This window comes from Xiphophorus couchianus, chromosome 13, assembly GCF_001444195.1.
Source record: "Xiphophorus couchianus chromosome 13, X_couchianus-1.0, whole genome shotgun sequence".
Taxonomy (NCBI): domain Eukaryota; kingdom Metazoa; phylum Chordata; class Actinopteri; order Cyprinodontiformes; family Poeciliidae; genus Xiphophorus; species Xiphophorus couchianus.
In genome coordinates, this window is record NC_040240.1 from 5,765,704 (window position 1) to 5,785,166 (window position 19,463).

Genomic DNA, 19,463 nt, shown 5'->3' on the forward strand with positions numbered 1-19,463 from the left:
GCACAGAGCGTACGGTGCCTTCTGCCTGAATCTGCCGTCAGACGTCTGACAGGACTGAAGTCTTCTCTCTTGACTTTTGAGCACACAAAACACAACCTTGGGAAGCCGATAGAACAATCTCTGCAACTGGCATTCGTGCAGACGGCAACACAATGGCGTTTCCATGGAGAGCTGCTGTCAAAACAGAGCGTCTCTAGAAATGAAATTCAATAATCAAATAGCTTATTAGATATTAAAAAACAAATGTCCAAAGGAAATTTTAAAGTATTTGGGAAAGCTGTATAATCTAAAACTGGGCGTCAGGATGGGAGGTTTGAAAGGTTACAATAGTCAGATAGCGCACCTGTCAGCAGGTCCATTGAGTTGCATGTCTTTAGTCTGCAGAAAACCCAATCCCCTCAGCATCCCTCTTCCTGTGTGCGGACAGCTGATCTATAAAATGAGCAAACTGTTGACTTGTGAAGCAAACCCCCTCTGAGAGTTATGACCCGAGTCGATTTTTTTTTTTTTTTCTTTTTCTGTCGCCTTTGACTTATGCCACTCTCGGTTTTTGGTTCAAGCTCGAACTGTAGCGCCTCCTTTTTCATTTTTCTTTATTTCCCCAGCTGAAAATCTGCATAGCTGTTGCATAAAGTACCAAATGTTATTTTGAATTCAGTGTACCAGGTGGTGTTACAGGATGGAGCAATTAGTCTCTTTAAAAAGCAGGATGCCTCCCCGAAGGGGGGGTAAACCAAACAAGAGCCGGACTTACACATTTGCCATGCGGCAATAAAACAAGCCCAGCAAATGGAGGCAGGGTTTGGATCAGAGAACAAACAGCAACATGAAGTTTAGGGAGCAGAGCGGACAGATCAGGGGTAAAGTTGTGAAGACATTTTTAGTTAATTGTTTCACAAAAAAAAAACATAATAAAACATGCAGTATTCTGCAAACAGTTTACAATTTAGCGCTACTTTGTGTTGGTCCGTCACATAAAACCCCAATAAAAACATTGGAGTTTGCAGCTTTAAATGAGGCAAACTCCTGATTTTTTTTTTGCCATTTTATAGCATAACTATGTCAACAACTAACACTATGAAATATAATATAACGCTATATATCAAATATAACATGAAGGAAATTTAACTTCTCAATTTAATGCTTTGAAATTGGGTCGGTGTCTCTTTAAAAACTGCTGTTTCTGAAATTCCGCCTTCAGGAAGTCACAGCAACATGATTAACCCTCTGTTAACCCTTTAACAACGTTTTTACCAGCGTTGCTCTGAGAAGCAGCTCGTCTAATGAGCTCCGCCAGGTGTTTGCTAAATGCTGCTGACTAGTCGGAAGGAGCTGAGTGAGGGAGGGCTGTGAGGCCGAAGCTTGGAAACTGCAGCTCTGAGGAGGAGCTCCATCCTCGAAGGCGGAGCTAGGTCCACCCAGATGTTTTGCACAGCTGACTGGTTGCCACGGGAGATTAAAGAATTTCTCAAACATGCATGAAAGAATCAAGGCAACACTCCAGGTGTGGTTTTGATGAGGGAATAACATCACAGCATAATGTAAAACTCAAAAAAAGTTGCTTTTTACATGATATGCCCCTTTAAATGTAATTTTATTTCTGTCTCGCTTCAAGAAATGTGACTTTTGTGGTAGAAACAGCAACTGTAGGTGAGATACGATGCTACATTTCCAGCATGTCAAGGCAAAGTTACATAAATAAATCTGGAAATATTTCAAGCTACAAGAGTGACGGTGACATTTACATTAGTAACAAAGTAGCCAGGTTGTGTTTGTTTAACATCATCCTCAGCTTAATGAGGGGAATCCTAAACTCTGCAGCCTGAAGGACCCCCCGCGCTGCAGGGACATGTAACCCATGGATCAGAGCCCGGAGATGAAGAGAGGCCCCCCGTATACACGTCCCCACTCCCACACATACAGAGGGCCCCGCGGCGATCAAAGCCAGGGATGTGACTCTGGCCAGTCAGCACTAAAAGCTTTTTGACAGAGATATCTGGTCTGCGTTGTGTTGTTAGAAGAAGTGACTTGAAAGATGGGAGTTGTCCTTTTTTTCCATCATCATCTCTGTCACTGGGTCAGTTATTAAACATTTCCACATAAATCTTTTGGTTTGAGGTGCTACCTGCTTTCTTGATTATATCTAATACTGTCTGGACAGAGGGTATGAGAAACGAATGACTAACTGCTTAGTAGGACTTGTCAGGTAAAGACAAACGTTTGAATAAAAAAATGTGTAATTGTGAAGTGACTAAATAAGAGATTGCAGAGGACCTTCTGATAATAGAGGTGTGAGACTCTGCATATTCTGGTATAGATCCAATACCAAGTAAATACAGGACAAATATTACCGATATTGATACTAATATCAATGCCGCTCTAGGGGAAGTACACCCAAACCGCCCAACACATTCGCACACAAAGCATGACATACCGTACATTTTAACAGGATCTATGTAGGCCAAGTGAAACCAGTTAGAAACCAGTTAGGATTGGCTTAGTATTGACACACACAATGACCAGGCTAGCTAACTACAGAAAAACAACCCAGTAATAGCGGACAGTTTGTTTTGCAATGCAAATAATTATTTGCCTTTCTGTGCCTTCAAACAGATACATTTACTCTAGAAGAGTACATTTGAGAGTACTCTTTTACGTATGTGACTGTTTTTATGAGACACAAGCTGTAGCACTTTATACATGCGGCGACCATATTGGAGGGTTGGAGTCAAAGGGACTTCTTCAAATGTCCAGGATGTCGGAGGCGACATGAAATGTTCAGATTAGGACGTTTAGCCGACCTCAATCTCAACAGGAAACGCTGAACGTCCACAATAACACGTCAAAGGTTCTCTGCAACTGGACTGTCTGGTTGACTGGAAACGGAAACGACCCCAACATAAATCCAGATTTCTCCCGTTGTGTTATAACCAGTGGCGGGCCACCAGGCTTTATTTGCTCCCCCACACAGGCTAACTTTATTCCGTACTAGTAACAGTGTCACAAGTTAAAGAGTCTTTTTATTTTTAATTCATCACAACTTAACAACTTAAGCGAATAAAGTGACAAGTCAAGGATTAAACAATTAAAAAATGTTGGACAGTAGGATGTCACAACTTAAGTGCAAAAATATTATATTTATTTTAATTGTATGTTGCTTTTATTTTTTGGCTTTTGCAAGACTTTATATGTGTCTTCCAATTACACATAATTATGAAGCCTTATTTTAAAAAATTTCCTGTCGACTTCAAACGTTTTTTTAACTCAAAAACATCACAAGTTGCTGGATGACTGCCACAGCGCCCCCTACCACGGGGCTCAGCAAGCTTTCTTGGAGAAATCCTGACAATGATAACGTCAGTTTGTGTCTGTTCAGTCATAGCAGCTAATGGTAAAGATTTTGAGGAGCTGCAGAGATCCACGGCTCAGGTGGGAGAATTTATGCCATCACAGAAGTGGAGAACTAAGAATCGGTTCTGCGCTCTTGAGCTGTGGAAACCGTCACAATAAAGTGCAAGACGAAAAAATCCTTTCTGAAGTGGAGATAGAGTTTTGTTATAACTCTGCAGGAGAAGACCGCCAGAAATCAAAATTCAATCTGCCGGCTGGACGGCGGAATCGGATGAGAATCCAATTTCCTACCTTTGTGATGGCATGTTATCTTTGGGTGAGGGGGGGGGAAACTCCCCAAAAACACTTTCATCCACCAACAGGCAGTGAAGACACTCCAGCCAAGATCATTTTGAGCTCGTGGAGCAATAATAAATAAATAATAAAGCTTAAAATGTAGCTTCTTCACTCGTGATAAAAAAGAGGAAAAAAAGTGTCAGCGATGGCCCCAGAAGAATTGTGGGTTTCTTCTGACTCGCGAGCTCTTGACGTAAGACGGTCTTCCAAATGACACACAGAGTGTTCGCCGGCCACACAGACAGTCTGCTTTTGTGTGTGTGTGTTCATTCAGGCCGTTTTGGGTCCTCGCTTTGCGGCCCCTTTCCAACTCAGTCGACACTGCCGAGAAGGTAGACAATGGCTGGCATCAACAAAGCCTCTTCCGGGCCCTCCTAAGACTTGCTGAGTAAATGCATGTTTGTGTGGGAATGTGTCTGGATCTTCTTCCACTATGTAGCTGGAGCATATGTCAGAAAGTGACCTCCTGTAAGAAGAAATTCGAGTCTCTCTGCCTAATTTCTGTTTGGCAAATGTGGTTATAGGAAGCGCTGATGCCTGAAACACACACACACGCAAACACACACACAAACTATAAAACATTTCAGGTGGCTTAACTGGGAGTTGAAGATTGAGCTGCTGTCTTAAAAACTTTGGTTTTAACTTAAGACATTAATGTTCATCAAGTTGATTTAACAGCAAAAGACAAGACTGGGAGTACCAGGGTTTTCGACCTCTCCCCTGACGTACCGAAACAGGGTCAAAAGACCCTGAGTCCAAACTGACGACTCTGATGGCTCAAATTAGCATCCCTTCTTCAATTGTAAATGTGGCCGTTGACCGTCAGGCCAGAAGGTAGGAGTGTGAATAGTCCATGTTGGGGGTGGGTATCTATGATACCTGCAGGAGATCAGATCTCCTGTAGGTAGTGCTCTTCAGTTTAGTTTTGAAGCATACATGAAGTGTTTTTGGAGAGATGTGACCTTTTGCAGCTGATCCATGATGTTGTGCTGCATTATCCAGGTCATTTTGCCAAATGTACATAGAGTTTGCAAAACATACAATCTGTTTCAAAAAGTATGCAAAGGTTTTTCTAAAAGAAATGAGTAATGTTTCTCTTTGAAATAAAGCTAAAGGGGTATAAAATGACAGTTTAGAAATAAACTAACCAAATTAATTGTGTTGATCCACCTCAAAAATATCATGCAAAAAGTGTAAGCAAAAGAAATCTGGGAGACTTTGCACATGCAAATTTGCATGCAGGACTGCACTCAAAAACTGGTCTCCACTTCATACCTTGCACATGTACAGAGCTAAATAACTTCTATTTTACTGTCATTCCTGCACTTTATATTTTATATTTAGATTTATATTCATATTTTATACTGTATTTTATTTTACTCACAACATTGGAACCTCAAACATTGTCCTGAGCCGTATGCAACGAAATTTCGTTCTGTATACACCCTGTGCATTGAAAATGACAACAAAGTCAGTCGAAGTCGAAGTCTAAGGAACAATTGTGCAACTGTGAGATGCGTTGAGGCCATTACCAGGGTACTTCTAAGGTAATGGCCTTATTTACAGAACAAAAGCACCTGCTAGATAAAATCCTTCAGGTCAATCGACCCATCTCTGGACTCCAAAGGTAGAAATGTTAAATGACCTTTCTCTGGTACCAGCAGTGTTAACTGGGAGTTGAAGATTGAGCTGCTGTCTTAAAAACTTTGGTTTTAACTTAAGACATTAATGTTCATCAAGTTGATTTAACAGCAAAAGACAAGTAGCCTATACATTGTTTTTAAAGTTAATTGGTTTTAGATTGTGAGTTGTTTCAACTTATATACTTTTATATAAATGCAGTTCAAACAATTATTTCAGATTGTACAATAAATTTGCCCTTCGTGTTGAGCAAGCACGTGTTTCTGCAATATCTTCAGTCACATTGAAATAGCTTCTAATTTTAAGTGAGAACAGTTTAAATTCTTGACACAATTTGCACAAACAAACATTTTGACATACATTTTAATACACATCACACCAAATTTTACTCAGAAACGTTACTTTGAACAAAGCTTATGCATCGTGAGAAGACTTCGTCCTCTACTTTCTACCGTTGCAAGTTGATAGTTGCGTTAAAAAGAATATTTGCCTTAATAACACACAAGAGAAAACACAGAATACAAAATCCTGGGAAATAGTTCCCACTCCTGCCTTTTTATTTTATTTTATTTAGTGCTAACTTAAAAACCCTCGCTTACTGAACTCTTGGAGATAAGACATAATTAATAAAGGTTAACTTCAAATTTCTACGGCAAGTTTGTTTTTCACAAACTCACTCACCAGGGTTTTTGACCTCTCCCTTGACGTACCGAAACAGGGTCAAAAGACCCTGAGTCCAAACTGACGACTCTGATGACTCAAATTAGCATCAATTTGATGCTAATTTGTAGCATCAAATTCAATTGTAAATGTGGCCATTGACCGTCAGGCCAGAAGGTAGGAGTGGAAAATCATGCAAAAAGTGTAAGCAAAAGAGATCTGGGAGACTTTGCACATGCAAATTTGCATGCAGCCTTTTGTGCTGTGGAGGATAAATAGGTGACTGCTTCACCTATTTAGTTCACAAGAAACAAAATGCAGAAGAGGCTCACCACTCAGAAGGCATTGGAGCTGATTCTGAGCAGTGCCAGCCCTTGTGATTCAGATGGAGAAGACATAGACCTTCAACCGGATTCGGACTCTGAGCTGTCTTCAGGTTAGATTTCTCAACCTACCTATTTTATTTTCCTGACTATTTTTTTATTTAGAACCAAACAAAAAGTTAATTTGAAATTGTTTATCTTGCAGATGAGGAGACTCTCCCTCTACCAAAAAAGAGAGCTCGTTTGGGGAGTGAGCCGTCAGAGACCGCGAAAGATGGCACAGTGTGGCGTGAAGAACAAGTCGGGACACATCTCCATTTCACTCCAATAGAACCGTACGCCACAGATGGAAAGCCAAGCGCTAAGGCCAGACGAAGTATCCGGAGTCGCCTTAAGAGCTTCCTCTGTTTTATCACTCTTGACATGCTTCGTAGCATTCAAGAATGGACTACTCAACATGCACGTCACACGGAGCAGCTGGATTTGTTCATGGATCTCCCGGAACTAATGGCATTTATTTCAGTCGTTATCTTGCGGGGGGTGAACAAGGTTCCATCACTATGTGACAGCTGGTCAGCAAACCTGGGAAACCCAAGGATCATTACAACTATGGACCGAAACCGCTTCCAAGACATCATGCGACACCTACGCTTTGATGACATGCTTACACGCAGTGAGCGAGCGGAGACCGATAAGCTTGCTGCAATCTCCGATGTTTGGGGATCGTTTGTCACTAACTGCATCGCATCCTACAACCCTGGTCGACACATCACTATTGATGAACAGCTTTTTCCATCAAAGACTCGCTGCTGTTTCCTGCACTACATTGCAACAAAACCGGACAAGTTGGGCATCAAGTTTTGGGTGGCTTGCGACTTGAAATCAAAGTACATCTGTAATGTCTTCCCATATCTTGGCAAGGACCCCAGTCGTCCCAGCGGGGAGAGACTGTCCGAGACTGTAGTGATGAGGCTGATGGAACCGTTCATGGACAAGGGCAGAACTGTAACCACGGACAATTTCTTTACATCACTGTCACTTGCACAACGACTGCTTAGCCGGAAAACCACTATCCTCGGCACAGTCAACAAGAGACGCCGGGAAATTCCTGAATCCGCTAGACAGATGGATCGCACTGAATTCACCACTCAGGTGTTTTCAACCACTGGTGCCACGCTGACAGTGTATGCGCCCAAAAGGAAGAAGGCCGTTTACGTTCTCAGCAGCATGCACAGCGTGGTTGAGACTGAGGATACCACCAAAAGGAAGCCAAACACGGTCACACAATACAACAAAACAAAGTGCGGTGTGGATGTGATGGACCAAATGGTGCGGGAGTACAGCGTGCGTGCAGGAACACGGAGATGGCCAGTTGCGGTGTTCTACAACATGATTGACATGGCAGCACTGAATGCACATGTGCTTTATCAGGCATGCATTGGGGTGCAGGAGAGACGGGTGGACTTCCTGGTTGAGCTTGCAAAAGAGTTGGCTAACTCTCATGTAAGTGAGAAGAAGGCACACAAGGAGAAACTGCCTCGGCAACAACCTTCCACACCCAGCTCAGGCAAAAGGGCGAAGTGTCAGGTCAACCATCGATGCAGGAACAATTGTGCAACTGTGAGATGCGTTGACTGCTACAAATTCACATGTGGCAAATGCACCAGGGTCATACCCTGGCTGTGCCAGGTATGTTCCGACAGTGCAGACAGACTGCTGAGTGAGTGCTGAAATGCCAGTCACACAAGGACATGCCACTCACACACACAGCCCCCCACTGTGCCTAGTGTAAATATGTGTGGAATTGTTTTATTTCTTGTATTTTTTGTATTGTTTTCAATGACAAAAATAAAAAGCATTTAAGTTCGAAATCCAAAACTTGCAAGATTTCTTTGACTCAACGAGTAGGAGTTAGTAGACGCAACTAAATGTGGCTCAAATGTTTTACAGCTCATACGGAACCACGATATTAACACAAATCTGTTCCCTAATAACAGGCTACTCTCTCAAAATGTCTGCTTCTAGTGTGTCTTGGTAACTTTAAGGCAAACACACCAAGTTGATTAAGTTACTGCTGATCGCGTAAAACCTGCAGCTGGATGCTAACGCACCCTTTGTTCTCTTACGATGCTGATGGGGAAACCCAACAGTTGGCGCCGTTAGCAGAGCACTTTCAATTTGCATTCATCAACCCGAGTCTTTAAAAGTCATCAGATATCTTTTTCAAGACCAACAATTGGTGTTTGTCTCCAGCAGAAAGCCGTTTCGGTATGCGCTTAGTCATCTGCATTTGCATTCAGCCATCCTGAGTAGATACTTTGTTGGAGCCACTTTTGGCTGCACTTTGTACTAAAAGCTTTGATGGGACTGGAAACTGTTTTTTATCCTTCTATTCCACTACACGATAGCTCAAGATCAGTCAGGTTGGATAGAGTACGTTTGTAGGAAGCAATTTCCCATTTTTTTTTAGTTCTAGATCTGGACTTTGACTGGGCCGTTCTAACACGAGAATATTCTTTGATCTAAACCATTTCACTGTAGCTCTAGCTGAATGTTTCGGTCGTATTTCTGGAAGGTGAACATCCTCCCCAGTGTCGGCCTTTGAAAGGTTTTCTTTCAGTGGATTCATGATGTTTTCCATTTGCGGTCAGAACTCAGAAATGAACTATAAAACTCTAAACTGAACAAATAAAAAGTGTTTACCAGCATTTTATGCTGGTAAACTCCAAATTGATAATCTGCAATTTTCTTCTTCCTCGGGTTAAATTGGACCCATGTGGACTCTACAGTATTTACTACAAACTACTTTGTGTTGGTCTGTCACATAAGATGATATTAAAGTTATTGGTTATTACAGAATGTAAGACTAAGAGGTACAAATACCTTTCATTTCCCAATTCTTGATTGCAAACCTTTAAAATATACCTTAAATAGTAAGTGATTATATCTAAACCTTCAGTGGCCAGGTGTTGAGTGGTGACTATCTCCAGTGGAGGGTGAAAACAAAAGGAGGGCAAACAGATCTTTATCTTGATCAAATTCTACAGCAAATGACAGGAAAGGATAAGAAAGAATAGAGAGCTGAGGAAAATTAAGATAAGGATGATGCTCGTCACAACCGGAGTCGACTTTTAAAACTAGGTTTTGATAAGGAGACATGGTCAGCGGGGGAGACAGAGGTAGCGGCGCGCTCTGACCATTGTTGTGCCGTTTCATTGCAAAACAATGGAGATGGATGGAGCATTGGGATCAAAAATCAAAAATCCATCCACTTTCATTAAGAGCGGAGGGGCTGGGCGGCCAGGGGCCACCATACACCCCGTGTGTCGGTTTGTACAGCCAACGTGCGAGTCTTACGTAGAACTCCAGGGCGTTTTTGAGTATGTTATTGTTCTGCACTGCTCCTACGCCGGTGTGAGCATCTTGTGCGTTAGTCTGTGCCTTGTGTCTGGACGTGGTGATGTAGCGTCCTCCAGGGAACTCTTCGCTCAGATCCAGGCTGTCAGTCCTTAAGATTGATCAGTCTCACTCCCCTCCCTTCCTCATTCCAATCCAATCCTCCACATCCTGTCCTCCCACTCCAAAGTCTCACAGACCCCCCATGATTAATCACGCATTCGGGGAGACAGGTACCACTGACATCATCCGTTACGTCCAACAGGCAGTTAAAAGAAAGACACGGAAGATCTGTGGTTAGCTCAGATGTACAGAAAGTATTCAGTCCAAATGATTCCTTAATTTCAGGGGGGGGAAAGGACTGAAGTGAAGCGCTGGTCCTGGGTACTGCTGATCATGACATCCTGGTCTTTCACACCAATCCACTGGCTTTTCTACAGACTATCTTTTCCTATGCGTTCAGTTCATGGGTCTTCGTCTTGTTACCCGAGTTTCACAAAAGACATCCCTGGATGCACCGCAATTCCTCATCCTTGTGGAAACCACACACTTAGGTAGCGTCGTGCGAACATCTGCTGTGTTTCTATTGACTGTAAAATTACGCAAGTTGGATTTACAAAGATAAATTTGCTTAAGGGAAACGATGTTGAAAAAAAAACTCAAGTTTTTTGCGCTGCGAAGAGATGGTTAATCAGCCAAATCAAAACTTGTGTATTTTGTAGAACTGTAATGGAAACACTTTTTCGCATCACACGAGTCACGGCAGTCTGTCTGTAACTGGAAACCACGTTTTTGTGGACATGGCCTCCTTGTAAAATGCGCTGCTGTCTCCGCCAGATGTTTCACAGCATCACTCGGTCTATGAAACGTGGAGTTTGTCATTCAAAAGTGCTACTTGTTGCGCGAACAGGCGTGATTTTAATTGGATTTCCTGTTCAGCGGAAACACTGCAAATGCAAACTTGTGGTTTATCGACATTAGCAAAATACTGAAGAAAGTGTTTTTTCCCATTTCTAATGGAAATGCAGCTATAGTTGCCGTGGTGTCTGACTCATCTTCAGATTGCATTTGAATGCTACACTGATTGGATTTAAATACCACCTTTCTAAGCATATTGCTCTCTTAAAGGGCTTTTGGGCTTTACAATGGCCCCACTCACAGACTGCTGGGGGTTAAGTGCCTAGCTTGAGGGCACGTCGACATGGAAGGAGACAGGAATCCAACTACTCTTCTTTCTTATCCAGAGCTGCACTTTTACATTTTTAAGTACTTTTGTTGCAACTCATACATATTCAAGCATAGAAAATCCCTACAGTTCTGTCAAGTATCATTCCTACACAAGGCACCACTTCTATGTTTGTGTCTTAGATGTCTTTGAGTTTTAATTCAGGTAAAACCTCTTATAGGTACAATTTCGTACCATCTTCCCAATTTAAAAAAAAAGACTTTAAAACGGAGGCATTATTCTTTTGAAGTAAATTCTGTATTTCATTTAACATGAAAACATAAACAAACTATTGCTGCTAACAACGTGCTTCGCACACAGCGTCTCACTTAGATTTTCATTTAGAAATAAAAGATCGACCAAAATATATCTATATCTATATCTATATCTATATATATATATCACAAATACAAATTTATAGAAGCCAAGAAATGACATGTTTGATTACAGATTACTCAAATTGTCTCATTTTGAAGCAAAGCCAACAACCCAACAGATTACTGTTACATATCATTAACACTAATGTTTAGCGTTTTTGTTCAAAACTAAATGAAAGTCTCTCAAAACAAACAAAAACACATTTTCCATGTGACAGAGTTTAACAAGCGCTGAAATGACCAAAAGAATTGGACAAAAGCTTTTTGTTCGGTCAACTCCTATCAATCGTTGCATTGATTCTCTATTGTTTTCTAAAAAAAAGCCAACCAATTCAAAATGAATCGAGACGTATGCAGCAATGCTCCGACATGTAGTGGTGTTTTTGATCGTCGGTGGGCGAGCATGGAGCGAACGAGGGCAGCTGGAGGTCAGATTGGCTCCTGGTGTAGCTGCCATGTTGATGCAGAGTTCCAGCCACTGAAACATCTAAAATATCCTTTCACAGGTGTCCGTTTGACGTGCAGCTCGGCTGACAAAGCGCACGATATGGCCGAGGAACGGGTGTGTGTGTTCCCACTAAGGCCTTCCAACAAAAACGCGAGTCAATGATTCATGATTTTGTGATTTCATTTCAGACAGAAGGGGGGGAAAGGATTTGCGTCCGTTTACAACGGACCTGTACGCATCCCTCATCGCATACAGTAATACCCAATGTTTAAAAGGTAACAAAAATCTTCAGAGTCTATCCAAATGTCCTCTTCACTGCAGAGAATCTGAATAAAACGCTGCGGCGGCTTTCTGAAAACTCCTGCATCGTGACACGGGCTTCATTGTGAGAAGGGCTCCAACAGCCTTGACGCGTTCTTTTCACATTTTTCACATTCCGACTCGCATCGTGTTTTCGGTGCAACGTTCATGCGCCAGCAACAAGTGCGAGAGTTCCTTCTGAGAGACCCTGAACGCTGTGTGAAATCGTCAAGGTCTTCAGCAACGAGCAAGATGTGCTTTTATTGTCAGTCAGGCTACGTTTGATCTCAGTTTGCCGCATAAAGCAAAGCCGTTCCGATTGCTGCAGGTTTTCTCATTAGGAAGTGTTTGTCACTAACAAATAACTGATCGTCTGTGTTGCAATTGCTTTGTCTGTGTGAAACAGATTGCATTTCCTCGCCAAAGGTCAGTATCCCAGGGGTTTACGTCACCTTTCACCTCCCGTGTTCAGGGCTGCATGTAATCGACTGTCTGCTAGGTATTTATAACAATGTCATCCATCATGCGCAATAAAATATCTTTGGGGAGAAAAAAAAAATTAATAGTACTGTCTAAAAAAGATGCATCTCCCCACAAAAACTAGTTTACACACAGGAACAGCAGCCAAATACCACAGGTCTGTACCGCCCTCTGCTGGATCATTTGTTTTCCTACACACAAGATGTGCAGGGAAACATATAGAGAAAGTTTAACATGAGTTTTATTAGAGGTTGAGTGGTTTTTGTTTGTTTTTTTGTTTGGACTGAAAACCGTCAGACCTGGCAACCCTCCCGAACGGCGCCATGTTTGTTTATGAGCTAAGCTAAGTCGCAAAACAAAATTTCGCTATTTCTCTAAGTGATTCTAAAACTGTATTAGGCATAAACTGGTTTGAGTTGAGAAAAAAATAACATTTTCACAACTTGAAATGTTGTGAAAATGAACATGTATATTTTTTTCCTCCATCCTACATTTTGATAACGGAATACAAAGTGCTGCTCCAGTATGTTCCGGCTCTTACGGTGAGTTACGAGTGCCAAATTACCATAAGTAACTTATGAAATATATTTTCTAAATGTGTAAATTTATTAAAACTCTTCACTCTCCACAGAATTTGAGTCATTTGATCCATCTTTAAATAATATAGGTTTCTCCACTAGTTTCTTATTTTAAAAATGTACCGTAAATGTTCGGTTCGTATTTCATTTCAACACAAATCATGAACTTTTTGTAGTTTTGACGTTTCCGCTGCAGAAAGTTGGATCGGACCTTACTTTTCCTCCTGGGATCCGGAGATCTGTGCAGATCGCCGCCATGTTAGCGGGCTTACCTCTGAAGCTTTTCCACTAGGTGGCAGCAGAGGGACAAAAATAAGAATATGCCGTGGAGCTGATTTTAATCGCGTTGTCTCCCTCGCATGCTTCCGTAGCAACCTGGCTGCCTCAGCAGTGTCATTTGAAGGACTCCACGTGGTCATTGCAGAACAAAAGTTCATTCAAACTGAATGAAACTTCTCCAGAAGTCAATAAAACACAGAATCCTTACCATGACATTTCACAGAAAGTGTACACAGCAACTTAAAACAGAAAACCAACCAAACATAACATGACTTCATGAATAAATGAGCTTCCAGTCGCTCTTTTTGCACTTAAGAACCACAACATTTTTAAGAGGAGACAGCTGAACCGTGATAGCATAAATTGTCTTTACTGAGCTTATAAAGATAATTGCTAATTAGGTCAGTTAATCTTTTACTGCGATAGATATAAATTTGATGAAAGCTCTTAACTAGAAACTATCTATGTTTTGTAATGGATTTATAGCTGAAATAAACCAGATGTAAAACATATATATCTAACGTTGGAATATTGGTTGAGAAAACATGATGACATGCCACTCACACATAAGAGAAATGTAATACGACTACTGTCCTTGTGTCCCATTGTGAGAGAGGCAGGAATTCGAACATTACACACACACCCACACCCTCACACACACACACACACACACACATACACATGCCCCCTTAGGTAGGGACCTGCACCCGTCACAGTTCCCATCCTAAACATAAATAAACCCCATGCGAAGTTAGTCGTTTGCATGATCTCGTTTCGGCCACATGACAACTGGAGTGTCGCTGGAACAAACGACTCAACACGCACAACGTCTGAGCATGTGCGCTCTGAGCACCGCAGATCAATAAAACAGGTCGGCTGTGACACATGTCACTTCCACATCTGAACCAATGCCCCCACCAGAGGAGGATCCCGGGATCGGGACGTTCTTCTAACGCCACAGGAAACGTCCGGAGGGGTAAATCATTAAAAGGTCAGGCAGGCAGGCAGCGGTGGCACAAAGCACATGATCGGATATAAATACAAATCCAGTACGAATATATTGGAAAAGCTTGTGCAATACCACAAGCTCTGCAGCTTGTGGTATTGCACGAACGTGACCTCTTGAATTTTCACAGTTGATATTTTGTAGATACACCGTTTGCCTGCACTGCTAGACTGAAGTGCAGTAAACAACTTTTGGGTTGTTTGCCAAAATTGCTCACATTGGATAGAGAGCATAGCAAGTATCAGCTTTTAAGTTTTCTCACGAATGGATGTAGGTGTGTACTTTGATTAGGCCACCGAAACACGTGAATACAGTATGATATACAGGGTTTCCTCCTCGTGTAAGCCTGGAGGGCCACCAGGCTGACTCATCCTTGCTCCCTCTTCTCTCTCCCACCAGGCTAAACTTGTTTCTTTATTTATTTTAAACAAGGTTTTCTATAAACCAGTAACAGTAATAGCAAAGACGAGCTAAGCTGGGTTTATAGTTAATGCATAGAACCATTTGAACCAGCAAATCAAAATCCTGCACCAAACTACAGACTTTACTAAAACAAAACAAAAAGATCGAGAAAAACACAAGGAAACTTAAATTATACTTGAATTTTGCACCCTAAGAATAATTAGCTAAGCATACAAATGTGCTGACTCATCCTTGTCCATTGTTTATTGAAATTTAAATGGGATCTTGTTTTAAGATCTGCTGGCTGATTATTATTTCATTAGGATTTAAGTGAAGTGCCAAAAAACAAAATTATTTATTTTAATTGTACTTCATTGTGTTTGCCTTTAAGACTCGGTAGTTGTTTTTTTTAAGTGCTGTCAATAGTTTTTTTCCATATTTACAAAGTCAAATTTTCACATTTCCAATCAACTTTTGACATTTTCTAACACAAAAACATGGCGGGCCTCTGTAACGCTCCATACCGCCGGGCCTTCTGGGAGAAACCCAGCTGTTGTATGTCCCTTTTCTTCCAAATGGCACATTTTACTAAACTGTCTGAATTCGATTAAAAGCTGGATGACTGAAAGTTTTCTCCAGCAGAATGAAAAAAAACAAAAAACACCAAAGTAGTAGTCTTCGCACCAGAAAAAAAACCAACTATAAGGACAAAGCAGATCCTTGAACCTCTTGGTCATTTGGCTAAATCTTCTGTTGGACGTCGAGAACCTTTGACCCAGGATGTACCCTAAAAAAATTGTGTCCGATTTCTGCTTCATTTCTGTTTCGAAACATTGCCAAGCTTATCCCTGGGCTGTCTGACCAAAACCTCCCTAGATCGGCTGCAGTCTGCTAAGTTGATGTTATTCTGTTTGTTGAAGTGCTTTGTGATTTCTATCTTGAAAGGTGGAGCATAAATAAAGTTTTACTTACTTTCTAATTGCTGACTGTAATCTAGAGCGTTTCACAGTAGAACTTGTCGTGGCTTTTGGGGCGTCGTTGCTGTGGAAGACAATCCTCTTCCCGAGTTTAAGGTCTTTTGGCCTGATTTATGAGGTGCAAGAGAAAATCTACCAAAGAGAAAACGTTGCTCTTTGGTAGATTCTTCTACCCGAGTTGTGGCTCTTTAGTTGCCACAGACCTCTTGGCTGCTTCTCCAATTAATGCTCTCCTTGCCCGGTCAATCGTCTTTTAGGTGGACGGCCATGTTTTGGTGGCTTGCCGTTGTGTCACGCTCGGTTCGATGACTAATCAAAGAACATCTGGATTTATGTATTTGTATTTATTGCATCCAGATTGTCAGTTTCCGGCACGTGTTCAGGTGTTTTCTTCCTAAACCGTAAACTGCAAACAGTTTTATTTTTAGTTCTAACTGTTGCTCCTTTTCCTTGTAACTCTTTATTTACTTTTTGGGAAACCCTCCCGTTTGGTTTTCTAGCTGAGAGTTATGTGAGCCACCCAGCAGTCGGGTCTGAAGCTACGGGGAGCGGACCAGGGTGGTTCTGTTCAAAGGTGGATCTTTATTAGTCTCATTAAACATGTAAACAGCTGAAAATGACTTTATGACTTCTTATTGGAACCTTTTTATTGACCAGGAAGGTCATTTGAATGTCCAGCAGCCTACTTCCTGGTGACATGATTCCTCAAGTAAACGGAAACTTACGGAGGACTGAACTTGCCCAAATCATGACTGATTACAAAATAAAGAATTGTCCCTATGGAAATGTTACAAATGTTTTTAAACATTTGTATTTTTGCAGTTGTTATTGTTTAATCTGGGGGTTTTTTTTCCATCAATTTGTTTCAATAATAGCTGTTATTTTAAAAATTTTCCTTTAGGTACAACAAACCAAAGTTTAAGATGTACTTTCTTTCTTTGTGTAGTTACCATTTTGGCAATGTTTTCCTCATTTCCAAACTACTTGGTTTAATAAATAATTATTTTGAATCTTAATCTGAGTTAATCTGGGATATTAATAGTTCTGTAAAACTTTACAAATAAACAGGTTGTTTCTGCAACTATTAAGATGCTTTGTGTTTGCGACAGCCACGTTGAATTTTGAGGTTGGGATTGGTGAGGAACCATAGACTTTCCCAGCCCCAGTCGTGACTTCACAGAGTGTTTTAGTTTATTTTTCTACCTTAATACTACCCAAATTCCAAAACGTAAAGTACAAAATGGAAGATAACATCGACTAGAAAGCAACAAAGACACAAACACTACTGCGGTTAATAATACAGAAAGCAGCTCTTGATGAAATACAAAGAGTAGCTGCTGGCGCCATCTTTGGAAGTCACTTTTGCATTTTCTTCTTTTAGGCACTTCTATATCTCTCCCTTATTTTCATAAACACGCCGCATTTATGCAAAGGCCTTTCTCGTCAGCAGGGAAACGCACATGAGGAAGTTGATGCGACAGAAATTTTTATATGAATGAAAAAATACAAATAAATAAAAAGCGAAAAGGTAGCCGTGTTTGGGCAGAAACTTTTACCTTATATACTTTCGAGGGGTCATTGGAGCACAATCCCTCTTTCATGTCCTGGTTCCTCCTTTACGCGCTGATGAATCATGTTTATGTATTTTTGTTCTGATGTTTTGGATGATCCTCTTTAAATATCCATTTTCAGACAGAGACCAACAGCTAGACATCAAAAAAATAAATTGAGAGAAAAGGTGGTTATACATCAACTAGTAGGCTCCAAAACCTTTAACTACATGTTGGTTTAGTTTAATTTCTTGTTTAGGTCTTTTCAGTTAGCCTTCACTGTTGATAATATACTAGACAGCAATTACAATTTGTTTAAAATGTTTTGGTTTTGTTTTTGCATAGAGACCATTAAAGAGTGAACTCCTTCAATGAATAGGCCACATGTACCAATAAGTGTGTCGTTTTTACAGCTCTACTGCCCCCCTTCGTTTCGCCTACAGAATGTTTTCCCCAGCAGCTTTCTCACAAATCTCACATTGTCGTTTTCTTCCTCGGTGGTGCCTGGAATCCTTCATGCTTCTCCAGTAAACTATCAAGACACCGAGCGCAGCGAAAACCGTCCCGCTGAGATTAAAAACAGTAAATATTATCCCGCTCTGTACATCTCGCCCTGTGGTGCCAGTCTAGTCTTGGCCAACATCTCGACTGTGTTTTCATTTGCTCACAAACTTGTTTAACTTCCATTCTGAAACGTAAAGCTCCTGCGGTTATAAGCGACAACAAAAAACAGGTTTGAGAAGCTGAAGCTTTGACTCTGAAACTGACGTTCATTCTGTAAAAAAAAATGTTGTGGAAAGGAATTTCCCCAATGTTTCTATTCGCCGAAAGGAAGTGTTAAAATGTTGACATTTTTTCTTGATGACTTTGGAGGAGTTGCGGAGATATGCAACTCGGGTGTGTGACAGGGCAACCGACTTGGTTGTGCCTTCCCAGGATAAGTGGAGGGAGAAAACAGCCTTCCACCGTCCCATTTTCAGCTTAACATGGAAAACTAATACTGCTAATCAGCCCGATCACACCCTCCCCTATGGAGCTAAATTGGGGCCATAAAGTTTTTTTCCAAAGATTTGAATCTGGAAAAACTATTTTGAAACTGAAAAATAGTTTGAAATGAAAACAAAAACCACTTGAAACTGAAAAGTGGTTTTTGACAATGTTTTTCAGTATCAATTTTCTTTCAGTTTCAACTTTAGCCGCAATTTAGCTCCATACTCCCCACTGTAAATCACAGCCTCACTACCATACAGTAGGAACAGAGTGCAGATTGAAAACCTTTGGTAGAGCTTTTCACCAGATCTAGCTTGATAGTTCCACTTCAGTATGGTGTTCCTCAGGGTTCTGCTTTGGGGCCCTTACATTTTCTGATTATTTTAACTACATGTTCTCCCTATATGGCACATTCTGAGGACTTTTAAAGATGTTTATTTCACTGCTACGTGGATAATATTCAGTTATCCATTTCATTTATGCTCTTGACTCAGGTTGTAACCGTATCTTAGACTCACACAATGAGACAAGACACTTTATTGAGTTAATGAGAACATTCTCGTTACATTCAAGAAAACTTGTATTGTGAAAACTTGTGCTGTAAAAAGGCCTCTACTTTGCATTTTTAACGATAATTGGGCATCTTGTGTCGTTATCAGGCTGACCGCCAGTGGCAGGTGGTTGCTAGGCAGCGGTCACCTCAATCAAAAGCATTTTGTGAGATCTTGTATGACGGGATCTTGTTACTCCCCTAGTCATGACGTCTTTCACCTACATGGCTTACATGCAAAATTAAGGGTAGATTATGTAAAACCTGAACGACGAGAACTCTCCCTGGCTTAATGAAGACAACACATTCCTCCACCCACGGGGGCGCCAGTGAGTCAGGAGGCAGGGAGTTGTCCTATAACTGATGGCTTGGCAGTTGAACCCCTGCACTGTCCACCTTAGCCGTCGTGCTCTTGGGGAAGACATTCCAGCCGTCAGACCTCCTGGTGGTGGTCAGCGTCCCTGGAGGCACCGACTGCATGACAGGGCAGCTGTGGCTACAATGTAGCTGCTCACGTCTTCTGGTTCTGGTCTACTCTGCATTACCAGAACCAGAACCAAACACGGAGAAGCAGCATTCAGCTTCTATATGCCA

At 41.3% G+C, this 19,463-nt stretch overlaps 1 protein-coding gene across 1 annotated transcript; it reads left to right on the plus strand.

The window, feature by feature from the left end:
- The first annotated feature begins 6,267 nt into the window (after positions 1-6,267).
- LOC114156189 (uncharacterized) lies at positions 6,268-9,824 on the plus strand. The gene is made up of 3 exons (XM_028036469.1): positions 6,268-6,424; positions 6,517-7,814; positions 9,651-9,824. Exons 1-3 carry the CDS (start codon positions 6,304-6,306, stop codon positions 9,822-9,824), a joined length of 1,593 nt encoding a protein of 530 aa, XP_027892270.1. The 5' UTR covers positions 6,268-6,303.
- Positions 9,825-19,463: the final 9,639 nt, after the last annotated feature.